We start from the raw sequence: 15,853 nt of genomic DNA, 5'->3' as shown, positions 1-15,853 counted from the left end.
GTCCTTGTAAACAAAACCAAATTGTTCCTGAGAGGAATGTTTCTGTACTTATTACACAGTTGGTAACGTCCCCAGCCTACGACATTTGCAATTGCGTTACGAAAAAAAAGACGGAAAAAAATCAAAGGAAATGAACTAAAAAAAGAAAATTCAATTTTTTAAAATTTTTTAAATTCATTTATTTATTTATTTATCTATTTATTTATCTATTTATTTATTTATTTATTTTTTTTTTTTTTATTTTTTTTTTTTTTGGATATGGAATTTATTTCACGAGAGTGGGACAAGGTTTTTCTTTAAATTTTCACGAGTGCGAAGCACGAGTTAAAATATTTTAGAAAACCTGTCTCATGCCACAAAACTTTGAATATCCTCTGTTTATTTTGTCCCTGCAGGCTCTCTTAGCATGCAACCAAATTTGAAAAGAAACTTAAAAAATTTACAACGCAGTTTATTTTAAATTTTAAAATTGTGCATTTATAAATATTTTTAAGTGGTGACAGGTATACATATTTCCACATTTATTAATTAATTTTAACCCTCCTGATCTGTGACCTCCTATGTTATATAAATCACGTGGCCAGTGAAGTGTGACGGCGATCTCTTTATAACCGCTAGTTTACGTACGAGCTCTCACCTTGTTTCGTAATTTGTCATTCTAATAGAGTCCATATTACGTATCCGGTTCTTGATGAATGAATTGTATAGAGTTTTCTACACAATAACACAGATATTGTGTTATTTCGTGACAGCTATAAGATTTGATTGATGATTATGACTTTTGATAGGGAAAGTGAAACCACGATGACAAACAAAGAGTTAAAACAGGATTTACTGTAATGTAAACGGGACATTCCCCAATTTCTCGGTTGTAAAAGTGGTCTTTATACCAATATATAGGATTAAGTATCTGATTTACACACGTTGATTTCACTATTGTTCGTCTTTTTATATTTCTTCGTCAATATGAGACCTTATAACATATTCCTGCGCGAAATACAAGTGACGACGGGTTCCTACAGACTAATAATTCTATTTACTTTGTATGTTTCTGTTCAGTTTGTTTTCTCGGCCTCGGACAAAAACGTATATTCTTCCAGACTATCGGATCCAACAAAGAAGTCACAAATTCTTCCCTCTGGATGGGATCAATTTTGTACCCCAAGGAGGAAGCGCCCTCATCAGTTTGATATTGAGTGTTTCGTGAGTGCGCAACATTCTGGAAAATGGAAGTTTGAAGAACTGAAGAATCATCTTGCAAAACAAAATGTTAAATTCACTTTTAGTGTAAAATGTCAGGATTCTGCCACAATATCCCTATATTGGCCAATGAAAGCTGTAAACCTGCGCGGGTTAACAGTGGAGAATTGCCGACTGGAAGACTATTTCTCAGGATATGGAAAAGAAAATAGTGTTCCGGATCAATTGGAATATTATGTTTTTAGAAGTAACGTTGTAGTGGTTGATGTGAAAAAACTGATGTCTTTGGTCAATAATCCCATTGATGAAGATTATGATTGTGGGAACGAAGATACAATTCAACACTACATCAACAGAAATACAACGTATGAGGTTTTGGACGTGGAACAACCGACAACGTTTGTTAAACCGCTCGAAACCATTCAAACATCTGTTTATAAAATATCCGATTCAAAGAAAGATGTAAAATTGAATTTCTCAGCACTAAAATTGTCTACCCAGGAGAAAAACCAAATTAGCGAGGCTTTCAAAGCCCTCAATAGGAAACTCTCATCTGCCGAACACAAATGTATATTTAGAAACTTAAAATACATAGAAGGCAGAAGTACTGCACCAATAGCATCTACCAAAAACTCGTATTTCCCGGAACTTTCTGTTTACAATGTTTCACATTCAGATCTACAATCGATTCCTGATTCTTTCACCAAGTGGTACTACTACCTTAGAAATCTACAAGTAATAGATGCTTCTTACAACAAAATAAAAAAGTTCAGATTTGATAGTCTTGCTGATGTTTGGGATGTGCCTTTGCTAAAAGTGAATCTATCCTATAATAATATTACCGAAATAAAAGCTAAACAAGTAGAGGAGCTAGTGCAAACTAAAAAGCTCTACGTAGACTTTAGTAATAACCCCATCAACTGCTCCTGTACCGATACTACAAAACAGTTAATAGCGTTGATTAAAGACGACAAAAAATGGTCTCATCCGACATACCAAAGATACAAATATGTCCGACATATGCGGTGTTACTACCCAGAAGGATTACGTGGAAAAGCACTGTTAGATATAGTAAATAAAGACTTGGATTGTGAATATATAATCGTGGAAAAGATGATGGTGGAGAGCATTGCATGTTTGGGTGCTATTGTTCTCATTCTAATTGTCCTTCTGATACTTATTGTTGTGTTGATTTGTTGTAGACGATCACGTCATAGAACTGTTTGGAACATAGAATCGGGAGAAAAGGGTGCGTCAAAGTTTGACGAACCTACTGAAGTTTATAAAATCGTCATTCCAGACGTCTTAAAAAATGCTAATGTAAAGTGTCCACCTACTCCGTAAAACAGAAGAGAAACGACAACAGCTTTCTAAAATGCCTCCCAAGTTTTTTTGTTTTTTGAAAAACTTTTAAAACATCGAATCTTGCAGTTTGAGGTAGCTACAAGCTGCGTTGAACAAATCAAATTTATGTTGTATTGTGTATGGTTTATTTAGCAAATTTACTTTTTGTAAATTACAGCTAACTGTAAAATCGTGTGTTTTCTGTAATAGATTTTGCCTATTTATTCAGATCATGAAATCCACGTAGAATGAAGACTTACCATTATACCATTATCTAATAATCGTTATGTTGTTTGCTTATGTTGATTATGAATGTGTACATCAACTTCCCATTTTTACTGTGATAGATATATTTTTATTTATTTTTTCAATTGAATTGCAATAAAATAAAAAAAAAAAAATAGCATTAATTTGTGTTTTAAGATAGATAAAAAGGTGTGTTTTTTCCATGTCAATTATACTCATGAGGTTTTCTTATTTTAACATTTTTTGAATCAAATTCTGTTACTATAAAAAAAATTAAACTTAATATTTTGTTTAAAACGAAATGCGTGTTACCGTCATAGTTTTGGAACTAATTATAGTAATCTATTAATAAAGATAAAAAGGTTAATTAAGACAATGAAGTATTGATTAGTAAGTATTTATTGTTTAATTAATATGTCACTTTGTGGTAGCCTTCTGATAAGGTCTGTGCAAATATATTTCTTTGTTTAACATAATAATTAAAAATTTGGGGGAATTTCCCACATTTTCTCATATCGTCGAGCAGGGTCAAAAGGGTGACAAAATAGAAATGTCAAATCATACGGAGTAATGAGTTTAATTAGTTTAATTAATTATCGGAAAGCCTTTTGCCTGCTAGGATTTTTTTATGAAAGCATTTTTTAAATAAAAAAACAAAACTTTTTTAGATTAAACATTAGGTATATAAACAACCGTGGGGGTTAATAAGTGTCCATAATTACAAAATCTATAAATTAACTATGTACATGCATATATTCTAGTTTTTTTGTTTTGTTTTGTTTTGTTTTGTTTTTTTGTTTTTTTTGTTTTTGTTTTTTTTGATACCCAAAGTACATACTGGAAAATTATTCATTTACAGAATATTAAGGAAAAAAAAGTTTGTTCAAGTGGACACGATGCAGTGCCATAAAGAACTTAAATAAATTCATTTCTTAGATGACATGTTAATATGTGTAACATATCACAAACTGAACATTTAATTAACACGTGCCTCCAAGGATTGCTAGTACTGCCAAAACAATACTTAAAGTCATTACACTAATACATACTTTACAGATAATTTGGTCTCTTATATGGGTTTGTTGGCAAATATGTACGTAGACCAAATTCACACTATCTTGAGAAGCATATTTTTTTAATTTTTATAATTGAAAAATTAATTTTAATTGTATCAAATATGAACGAAAATTTGAAAACAATTCATTTCTATTTCATCCAAATTCACTAAGTTTGGAATAAACAATTGAAATTAATTTTTAAATGTTTCGTAGCTTAATGCTATTTTGCTAGTTCTTCATAAAATTTTCATTTTGATTACAATCATTTTCTTAATAACACTTTTCAAAATTTGTTTGAATCTGTGAATTCCAGACGGTCCTTAAGGATTATACATTCCTTGACACAACTATCGTTTTGTTATCCTAGATAACTTACAGCGTTAACACAGACCCAGCCTCGCCTTCATGTCATACCTCTGATTTACAGAACTAGGGGAAGTTATTTGTGCCTGTTGGCTCATAACTTTTTTTTACTTTCACTCAAGGTCGCTTTTTTTTACCACCTTATGATTACGGATTTAAACAAACAACAACGACTCATAACAAACATGGATTAATTCCTGATTTATTCATCATTTTATGGAATGTTGAAAGCAAAAAATTCAATACTGCTTTTGTAAATGTTGATTTTTTGTCTAAGGAAATTACTAATCTATTTTTCATTCATCTCAGTGTTCCTTGCCGCTGGATCTATATTCTCTGAGTTTTCTGGAAAAAATACCACGTTTTCAACAGACTTGCGTAATTCTGAATTCGAGGAGCTTCCGGTAGGATGGGAAAATTTTTGTTTCGTCACAAACACCAATCACTCTTTGAAGATGTTCGATTGTCACATAAGAAGTAATACCTCTGGTGACTGGAGTTTTAATGTTTTAAGGATTCATATATTTAACAAATCTTTTAAATATGGTTTTGATCTGAATTGTGAAAACGGCGCAAATATTTCCTTGCCGACACCAATGAAGGCCAAGAACCTATTGTTCCTCCGTGTTAGAAATTGCATTTGCACAGACTTTTATTCTGAAATACTTAATCCATTCCTGTATACATTTTCCGATGAAATGCAGGTTCTCCATATAGAAAACGTGGAATTTATAATAGATTTGCAAAAATTTCTTACATTTCTTGAGAGAAGAGTTATTTGGCCAAAACATATATTCTGTTTTAAGGAAGACACTATAAGACGCCTTGTTCTGAAGAATGTTTCCTATATATTTGACTATAGAGAGAGTGATACTCTTAACAGCAGCTACGTCCGCTTTATTTTAAATGAAGTCATTCCAAAAGCAATTTATGACATCAACAAGCTTGAATTAAGGTGCAACTACCAAAAATTACGTGAAATCGACTTGAGCATCAGTTCAACACGGTCCAGTGGTTACATGTTCATGCTGACGGGGTTCCATATTTACCCAGAGCTTCAGACCCTAAACTTGTCTTATTCCGGTATAAAACAAATACCTTTGAAGAATTTTCATCAATGGAGATTCTACTTTCAGAATTTGTCCTTTCTGGACCTATCATACAACAACATAGAGGAAATAGATTATCTGCTTCTGGACCACGACTGGAATGTTAAGGAGGAGCGTACTCTTTATGTTAATATCAGCCACAACAACATCACACAAATACGTGCAGAGATTGTAGAAAAGCTCGTTAATTTTCCTCACTTGTTCCTTAATTTCAGTTACAATCCTATCAACTGTTCCTGTACAGAAGTCATGGAAACCTTACTACGACTGGTGAATAACAAAGCCAAATGGTCGCAAACAAAATATCGTCCTTATCTCTTCCTTCTAGATATGGAGTGCGAATATCCAAAACATTTTAAGGGCAGACATCTGAAGGAGCTAAGTTCAGAAAACCTACATTGTCAATTTGATCGCATTGACATCCTTATCCTCGAACCAGTGATTTTTCTATCGGTTTTTGTTTTGATTCTCATTATGGCCATTATTTTCTTGACAAAATACAAGGAAGAAGTAGAAATTCTTTTCATACGATTTAATGTCTTTCCGTCTTGTGTAGGATTGACGCGTGCTGAAGAGAAAGTTTACGATGCGTTCGTGGCCTACAGCAGTAAGGACACTGACTGGGTCAGAAGTGTGTTCGAAAGGACAAACAGTAATGTACTCCAACAGTTTAATTTCTGTATGCATCACAATGACTTTGTTCCAGGAAGAACTATTCATCAAAATATAATTAACAGCATCCAATTAAGTAGACATACCATTATAATTCTGTCCAATCACTTCCTGCAGAGTGCCTATTGTATGTACGAGTTTCAGGAAGCTTACAAACAAAGTCTGGAGGAGAGCACCTGTCTACTTATTCTTGTTCTGATGGAGGAAATTCCGAAAGGAAGTCTGACAAGAGAACTAAAAACGTGCTTAAGAACACTAAACTACATAAAGAAAACCGACTCTCGATTTTATAGTAAGCTACAGAGTGCCCTGGCTAGTAACCTACAGTAGTTGTCGGGGTATTTCTTTTCTAATTTAAGGTATGGAAGAAAAACAGGGAAGCTCAAAAATCTCCTTGTGAAATTGTTACGCAGTTAAAAATACCTGAAGAAGATTCAAAACTTATTAATTTTTAAATATTTATGATTTACAAAAATAAATCTTCGTCCATTCTCTGAATGAAATATTAACAAACAGAAAAACGAAAATTGCTGAAACTTTCCAAACTTATCATCTTTGAAGATCAGGTCCGCAGCATTTTGTGAATGGACATTAACCAAAATAACTCCTTCTATTAACGGTATTTTTGCAATCATACAGTCACAAAAAAACGTGCTTGCCTGTTATTGAAAAAAATTGTAGTATAATATAAACCTAAAGACTTTAAGCATTAATGTATAATATGAAGGAAAATTAATTCAGCAAGAGAAAAGTGTTTTTTAATTTTTTTCCATCAATATTCTCTGATCGTGAATACCTATATATATATATATATATATATATATATATATATATATATATGTATATATATATATATATATATATATATATATATATATATATATATATATATATATATATATATATATATATATATATATATAAAATCAATTTTCAATTTTTTAAGGATATCTGATCCTCATCCAGGAAGGATAACTCTTAAAATTATTATTTAATTAAAACAGTCTCAACATAAGCTTTAAATTAAAAACTTTTCGTGCAATAATTTTCAATTTATGCATCTTAAATGATACAAGGTTCTTCGAAGTCCAAGAAACGGTCTTGTAAAAAGTTGACATTTGTACCCTATAAAAGAATTTACAAAAAAAAAAATACAGTTTTAGAGAAATAGGAATTTCTAGAATCTAGCCTTAGATACCAATGGTTATTAGCATGATATGAAATTAGAAGTGATCTGTGATGTCTTGCAATGATAGAACACGTTTTATACTCTATGTATTATATAATAAAATAATTGAAGGAAATGGGAGACCTATACAAGTATAAAAAAAAAAACATGCCTATTTCTTTGAATACCTAGATACTTATATTTTTTTTAACCTATAACATTACTTTAAACCTAAAATATATTTGTTGATCAATTTTCAATTAGAATATACATAGTTGAATAGTTGATGTTTTTATTCACTTTTCCTGAATATTTATTGGATATTTGATAATTTTCCGATTACTAGTATAATATGATTAACTATAATGATCAACTTTGAAGAAATACTGTGGGTATATTATACATTACTTTGTGAATTCAGATATGTTTTTGTGAGCATTTTCATTTACTTAATTGCTGATTTTATGAATCGGGCTACCTTGTGTATTTTATGTTAAGCCTACAAAACAGTTTTTAAGTGCATATAATTTCACTTCTGAAGCAAAAGTAGCCCTTATTCTCCATTTGGGAAAAAGGATGATTCATTAAGGTTAAGTGGCACAGAACTTGTGTTGTTTTTTCTTCAATTAAAATGTTTGGCCGACGGTGTGCATAATAGTGTGTAAATGTCCTGCGCTACCACACATGTCTGTGCATAAACATCTCAACAAGGGATGATGGGCCAACTTCCTATGTAACCTACAATCAATCCATGAACCCAACCTGCTTTTTTTAAGGAATTACAAGAGATTATTTTCATATTTCCATATCCAATAATTATTAGTAATGACACTGAAATGTCATATATCAATAAAATGAAGGGCACCACTTTCTTCCAGATACTGTTCACACATTCATGTATATAATTCTAGCAAATAAAACACCCGAATATGCATTCCGTCTATTTCATATCCCCTTTTTTTGACGAAATGATTTCTTTTGAATCCTCATAGCATAATTTAAGATCCTCTTGTTTCAATTAGCAATTGTTACCGGTACTTCCATTCAAATGTCGACTCGATATATATCCCAGTGAACTCGAAACAAAGGACACCACAGATTCTACCACATTTGTTTCATATTTGGATGTTTTACTGATTTTAGACTATAAGGGCCAACTAATAACTAAATTGTATGAGAGACGAGATGTATTCAGCTTTTCCATTGTTAACGTCCCTTTTTTATGTAGCAATATTCCAGTGTCACCTGCATATGGTGTTTATGTCTCCCAACTGATTCGATACACAAGAATATGCTCTGAATACGATCTCTTTTTTTTCAACCGAAGCAGGCTACTGACAAGCAAGTTGATGTTACAGGAATTTCAACAATCTCAGTTTAAGTCAGCATTTCGTAAAGTCTATGGTCGTTATAATGACCTTGTTTGCAAATATAACCTTTCATTAGGTCGTATTTTGACTGAAATATTTCATACAAATTGTCATTTTTTATACTGAATTTGAGTCTACCTGATCAATACACTGGGTGGGTCTGCGGCGAGTATGACCGGTCAACAGGAGATAATTACTCCTCTTTGGCACCTGATCTACCTCTGGAATTTCCAGGGATCCGTTTTTATGCCCTCATCACAGATTTGTAGGTTTTTTGAGATCGATCACTGTTCGTTATCTTCATCTTTTTCTTTTATTGATTATTTGCATAACTTTTTCCCACTCGAGTACACACCAATGATTTCTGCCCCCCCCCCTCCTCCTTCCCAATAACTTTGCCGATATATAGCATACTATAGAAAAAAGGTACATTATGTATGTGCCCCTCAATAATTACGTATTTTTATTTTATTTTTTTTTTTTATAATTCATTTATTTATTTATCTATTTATTTATTTGTTTATTTATTTTGCTTGGTAGTGCCCTCAACTGAAATTATTTGTTATGCCCCTACAAAATGAAATTGCTTCCTATACGGGCCTTTTCTTTGTCTTTAAACATTTTTCCTGGGGGTATATACCACGTACCCTTTGTCGCAAATAAAATAGATAAACTCGGTACTTACAGCACCATAAAATGAATTTTGTCAATATCCAAAATAATTTTTTTTTCTTTAGTGCATAGAGTTTCCTTAAGCATGGACAGATATTTGAAACTTGATGAAAATGTGTATTATTTGAAATTACAAGTGAATACTTTCGTTAATTTATGTTACTGCTTCCTCGCCAAAACAATGCGTATAAACAGAGCTAGAGGAAGTGATCAGTATTTAACATTCCTACGATACATCCGACAATATGTCAATTATCTTTTCTACTGACATGAAATTAATAAGATAAAGGAAGTTTTGACTCACATGAAGTACATTATGACAAGTCTATTCTAAAGATTCTAGTAATCAGAAATTTTAGAGCTTGAATAGAAATACTTTTTAGACATATCTATATTGAAGGACAATGGAGTATATATATAGAGGATATTCAATGTTTTGTAGATGAATATGGAATTTATTTCACGACGAAGTGGGACAGGATTTTTTGATATTTTCTCAAGTGCGAAGCACGAGTGAAAATATAAAAAAAAATCCTGCCTCACGAGTGAAATAAATTCCATATTCATCTACAAAACATTAAATTTTTCATTTATTACATTTTCTTAGATTTTCCCTATGTCTAGATGTCTTTTCGTAACACAGTGTCATTGGTTGTGACATCATTGTTGAGCGCTTGAGACGTCATAGCTAAGCGACTGTGAGATTGAAAAACGTAGTAATTTACATGGATTTTTTAACGACATATATGGAAAAAACTTTGGCGGTTTAACTATTAGTCTCTGTCAGAATGGCTCATTAACTCTATCTTATAACAGGCCGGGGATTTTAAAAAAAAAAAAAAAAAAAAAACACTGAAGGGAAGGAAAATCGTAAGTTTTGCCGCACTTCTGATATTCTCACACTGTGAGAATACCATTCTGATATCCTTTCACACTGTGTCAGAATATCACTTTTATTCAGTAAATAAATTACAGTATTTCACTGTTGAAAATGTAATAAAAAATTCAACTTTTAAGTGCTGTAAACTTTTTGCCAAAAATTTATGGAATCTCTTTCTTCTACCTTACTTTCTCACTTAATATATTCACTGAAGATTACAACTGTCTATTAATGATTCTGAGAATCTACATCAGCAATTCACCGTTTTATCAGTTTTTTTTCTGGCGACCAATAAAGTTCTTTGTACGGTAGGTTGCAACACACTATTTATCAATCGAGTTCTGAGTACTTTCTAATGATAATCCAGTTCATTTATTAACGCAAATTTCTTCAGTGAAAAATCTATTTTGTTCTAATTAATAATGAATTATACTCTATTAATGAATATTAAGATTACTTTAAGATATGAGGAAAAAGTTTATGCAAAACTTAAATAGTTTAAATAACGATTTAAAATAAATCATATCTATAAGAGATGCAATATGGGTTATCTACTACTTTTAGTAAATTACATCATCCAATTGTAATTGTAAACGAAAGAAAATTTGCCAAAATTACTTTAAAAACAATCTACTGAACAAACTCGTTATAATTTCAATTAGTTTCATTGAATGTAAATCATATACGGTACCAATTTTGATGCACCAGATGCGCATTTAGACAATTTATGTCTCTTCAGTGATGCTCAAGCCGAAACGTTGGAAATCCAAAATATTTAAATAAAAAAGACTTTGAAGAGCTGAAAAAGGTGCCAAAGACTGGAGCCAAATACGTCGAAGGATCAAAGCTATGCATGAGGGAGATAATCCTTAATTTTGAAATAAATTTCTAAATTTTACCACAGCAATTAAATATAAATCGGCTTGGCCAAGATCAGGTGCCCATGTTGGTTGCGGATTAACAAAAAAATGAAGTCAAAAGAAATGTTTTATAAGTATGTTCTATGTAACACTACATCCTTTTGGCACATTTTCGAAATGTCTGTCCATTTCTGTCAAGCTGTTAAAAAGATTTCACTCTTACTATAACAGAGACCCAAGTGGTAATTAAATCAAGGCTATTTGGGGGGGGGGGGGGGAGGGAGGGGGTGTTACGGACTATATTGCTTTATATTTATTTATTTATTTATTTATTTATTTATTTTTTTTTTTTTTTTTTTTTTTTTTTTTTTATTTTATTTTAATTATTTTAATGTTATTCATTGCTCTTTACAATGCAGCAACAGATATTTAGATTAGATGTAACTGTAAAGAGTTACTTCTATATAACATCATTCGGGTGGAAATGGGCACCTGATCTTGGCCAAGCCGATATCCGTATTTTCAAGCTAGTACCGAAGTACTAAGCTACTGGGCTGTAGAGACCCTCGGGGACTAACAGTCCACCAGCAGAGGCCTCGACCCAGGGGTCATAATGTGAATGTTGTAACATTCTGGGTTTTTAAATCCTCTCTCTCTCTCTCTCTCTCTCTCTCTCTCTCTCTCTCTGAAGTCCATGCAATTTAAATGGCAAAAATACTTTTCAAAATAATCTCTGAAATCAATAATTTTAATATATTCGTATTAGAACTTACTTATTGATCCACATACCATTATTCTTATTGAGTTGGTCACTGGACATTACATAACGGATAAAGCCGATTTTCTGCTTCGCGGCTTAGAGCCAACAGAATAGGGTTAATCGTTAAACACAATAAAATAAAAAAGGAGGTGCTTTTTGGTTGCAATGACCTATAAATGAAGCCTGGGATCTAACGCATGTAGGTATATTTCTGATTTTGTAAATGATAATTATTGTAATTGGGCCCTCATTATTGGTTTTATCTTATGTCCCTCAATAATTTTTAATGTAATCTTAAAACGATTGCATGTTAATAATCATGAAATTAGTGAAGGACACTTAAATTCAGTGAATGTTCTAACATGTTCTTTGTCTTGTGATATACTCAGAAGATTCCGTTGAGGGATTATTTCATCAAATGCCCGTTGATTGCCAGATTATTTTAGCTGCAGATTCAATGTTTAATTTCTAAATATCTCGTATATGGCATAACCATCAGTCTTGTGGCCTGCAATTTTCCTTAGGAACAAAGTGGTTCTGTTGTTTTATTCATAAAGCATTCAATTGTAGAAAATGTTTATCCATCAAGTTTCTAACAAAACCCCTTCGTGATTAGTTCTTAACATTTGAATTGATCAATTTGATTGAGAGCAATGACAACAATCCATTATTAAAATTCTGCTGTTTTAAAAATTCAATAAAAGTTCATTGCCATATTTTTAAATGATATTAAAGCCACGTCAAATGCTATTAAAATGTTTCACTATTCAATCATGAAATACTACTGGCTTAACAATGCTAATTTCCAATGGGCATACTTCTTACAGATAAAATGTATGCATAAAAATATGTACGAGACATTTACCTAGGATCTATACAAACTGCATGTAAAAGGTGAAGAGAATAAACATTGATCAGTCTTTAAAAAAAAAACCTAAAATCAATACAATCTGTAATGAGGGCATAAAGCACCGACCCCCGGAAAAAGTGGGTTCATGTGCTTAGGGGGAGTAAGCATCCCCTGTCGACCGGTTACACTCGCCATCAGCCCCATGTATTGATCAGGTAGACGGGGTAATCTGTAGTCAAATTCAGTATAAAAATAAATAATTAACAATTTGTATGAATTATTTCAATCAAAATACGACCTAATGATAGGTTGTATTTGCTAACATGGTCATTATAATACTTTATATTAATATAAATATAATATATTTAATATAAATATTGATACTTAATACTAATATTATTAATAGAATTCACGAAATGCTGACTTTAAACGAGGTTGTTGAAATCCCTCTAACATCAACTTGTTTGTCAGTAGCCCGCCTCGTATGGAGCATGCTCTTGTGTATCGAATCAGTTGGGAGACATTAACACCATATGCAGGTGATGGTGGAATATGGAAAGTTGACGATGGAAAAGTTGAAGTCATCTTATTTCGAGTTCACTGGGAACTATCGAGTCGACATCTGAATGAAAGTAAAAACCGCTAATTGATACAAGAAGCACAAGGGCCTGACCGGTCACCTCAGTATAATACAACACTGTAAAGGATCCATAGAAGTATAAATTAAAACAAAATAAACTGACAGATGAAGCTATGTTGCCCAATAGCAAGAGAAATAAGATAATCAGGGATCAACAAAATAATAAAAATACAGTATTCCATAACAACTTAAAGTAGATATTTTTACTTGTCTGTACTTGTCCTCATTTCCACCATCACTGTGCAGACTTAACAGAACAAAAGTGCTTGATCACTTTTAGTAAACCCTTCTCATTCCCTCTCACATTGGTCTTTCTTGGTCTTTGAATAAAATTTAATGTACAAAGATAAGGTATTTTTATATCGATTTTATTTATCTATTATTTACACGTCTACCTGGCCAATAAAAACTATGAAACTGCTTTTTGTATTATATATTATTAAAAAAAATTGTATGCTCATTTAATTGACCTTTCGATTACATTATTTAGTGTGATTAATTATAGGTAAATAGCTAAGAGGAAAAACTCCTCTCAGTAGAATACAAATTAATAGAGCCCTGCCCAGCACCAAAACACTTTACCTAGTGGTCCAGTATTTTACAATTCTGGTAAAATTACACTTGTTTATTACATCTTTGTACTCTGTTTCATGAAGTTGACTGACGTCTTTCATACAAATTCATACATATTGTTATTATACAAATTCATTCATACAAATTGTTAGGCCATTATTTCAATTTCATACTGAATTGTCCATGAATTTTTCCGATCACCCAATCGTGACATAGAGCACAACGTGAGTGTGAGCGGTCGACTGGGGATTCTTACTCCTCCATGGCACCTGATACCTCCTCTGATGTATTTAGCGGTCGTGTTTGCTCAATTCACAATTGATATTGTTTCAATGGATATTTGAGTTTGATTACTGTGTATTATCTTCACATTTCATTATAACTGCAAAACCTTTTTTTATATTCTTGTATCATCATCATTGCAATGACAGGAAATGTTATTATCAGCCGCAGAAGAGGCCGATCTATTTGTAGTTGTGTTTGACCATATGAGCATATTGTGAATTGAGGCGTTATTTTTTAATTTAAACAACATTTTATTCACAGATGTAAGAGTGAATAGGATTGGGCAGCAGGCTCAGCCTATTTTTGCCCTCTCCCTACATCAAGGTCAAGGCAAATACATAGTAAATTAATTATTAAAGCAGAAGTAAGAATGTACAAAAGAAGAAAGCAAAAACAAAAATGAACAAAGTTACAGAAGGCAAAAGAAGCAAAATTACAAAAGGATAGAAAAAAGAAAAATAATAAAAAATAAGCAAGAGTACAAAGTAGTACCGGTTTGGAAATATTGAGAGTATTACAATATACCACATATGTATATGACAGTGATTATATAAATCGCTTTGTTGCTGCTATAAATATATGTACAGCTTCAAATATTTGTATATTAATATCAAGTCCATGATTAGAACTACCATTTATCAATAAATCACATTCAGATATATGGTCACAATTTATAATATTATGTATTGATTGAAAAAGTACATTTCTTGGAATTGTATATCTTGGACATACAAAAAAGTAATGATAGGCATCTTCAATACTGCCAGCACAATGTTCACACATTGGAGTTTCTGCTAAACATTGATTATATAAATCTGCCATCAAATTACTAGCATTATTCCTTATTTTTTCACTGCCTCGATGAAATAATTCTTTGTTGATAACAAACATAAAAGTAATGAATAAAAATTTTTAAAATTTGCTTTATACTTTGTCTTAATGGTTGTTATTAGGTTTCAGTTTGTTTTTCATTTCTTATCAGATATTCACTAATTTATGATTTTTTAAAACGTTGTTGCATGATGGGCGTGCATAAGATATAGAAATAAAACGTATTGAGTTTCCGGATATGAATACAGTGCCTAAAATAATTAACAATTTGAAAAAGTTTTTTCAGAAGTGAATTGTGTTTTGAATACATTAATAACAGTTGCAAATGACATAACGATTTTTTTCTGCACTTCATATATATTTTGATATAGAACATCGGTTGTATCACATGACAGAGATCCAATGATATCAACACGTGAAGTTTGTACGTCCTTTTTTGTAGCATTCAGACATTCATAATAAGTCATTTTAGATATGTGCTGCATTTGTATTCGTGTCAATTTTGTGATGATACTATCCTATTTTTACATCCTTGAATTTATTTTGTTTGATCACACTGAAAATTAGAGTATAAAAAATTGTACCATACATGGTAGTTGATTTTTTTTATTTTGAATTTTTACTTTAGATTCGATTTTTGCAAAAATTCTTTAAAATGCTAAAATGATATATTTTTGCGGCCGGTTTGATGCTTTGCATCAATTTAACTTGTTAAAGTTGAATCTGAAATATTGCCTCATTGCTCACTACGGAAGCCCATTTAGGATCTGTCGAAAATTATCGAAAGTTCCTTAAGGTCTTCTTTGTAGTCAGATCTGTATATTCTAGACATTTGCTATAAGATGTACTAATTTTCTGTAACAGTCTACAATTTTACAACGATTAAGGGAGTCAGTGTCATACATTCTTTTCTCTTCCCTCAAATTTTATGACAATACAAAGTTGCAAGATTTATGATTTTTTGGTTGCAGG

At 31.7% G+C, this 15,853-nt stretch overlaps 2 protein-coding genes across 2 annotated transcripts; both read left to right on the top strand.

Annotated features, from left to right (window-relative positions):
- Positions 1 to 966: 966 nt before the first annotated feature.
- LOC133173525 (uncharacterized) lies at positions 967 to 2,544 on the top strand. The gene has a single exon (XM_061308510.1). It carries the CDS (start codon positions 967 to 969, stop codon positions 2,542 to 2,544), a length of 1,578 nt encoding a protein of 525 aa, XP_061164494.1.
- A 2,365-nt stretch (positions 2,545 to 4,909) lies between these two features.
- Positions 4,910 to 6,322, top strand: LOC133173524 (toll-like receptor 4). Its single transcript, XM_061308509.1, has one exon. It carries the CDS (start codon positions 4,910 to 4,912, stop codon positions 6,320 to 6,322), a length of 1,413 nt encoding a protein of 470 aa, XP_061164493.1.
- Positions 6,323 to 15,853: the final 9,531 nt, after the last annotated feature.

This window comes from Saccostrea echinata, unplaced genomic scaffold, assembly GCF_033153115.1.
Source record: "Saccostrea echinata isolate AGI-Se365-2 ecotype Australia unplaced genomic scaffold, CSIRO_AGI_Sech_v1 ptg000056l, whole genome shotgun sequence".
Lineage (NCBI taxonomy): Eukaryota > Metazoa > Mollusca > Bivalvia > Ostreida > Ostreidae > Saccostrea > Saccostrea echinata.
Note: the sequence above shows the minus strand (reverse complement) of the source record. Positions and strands in the feature narration are given on the sequence as shown.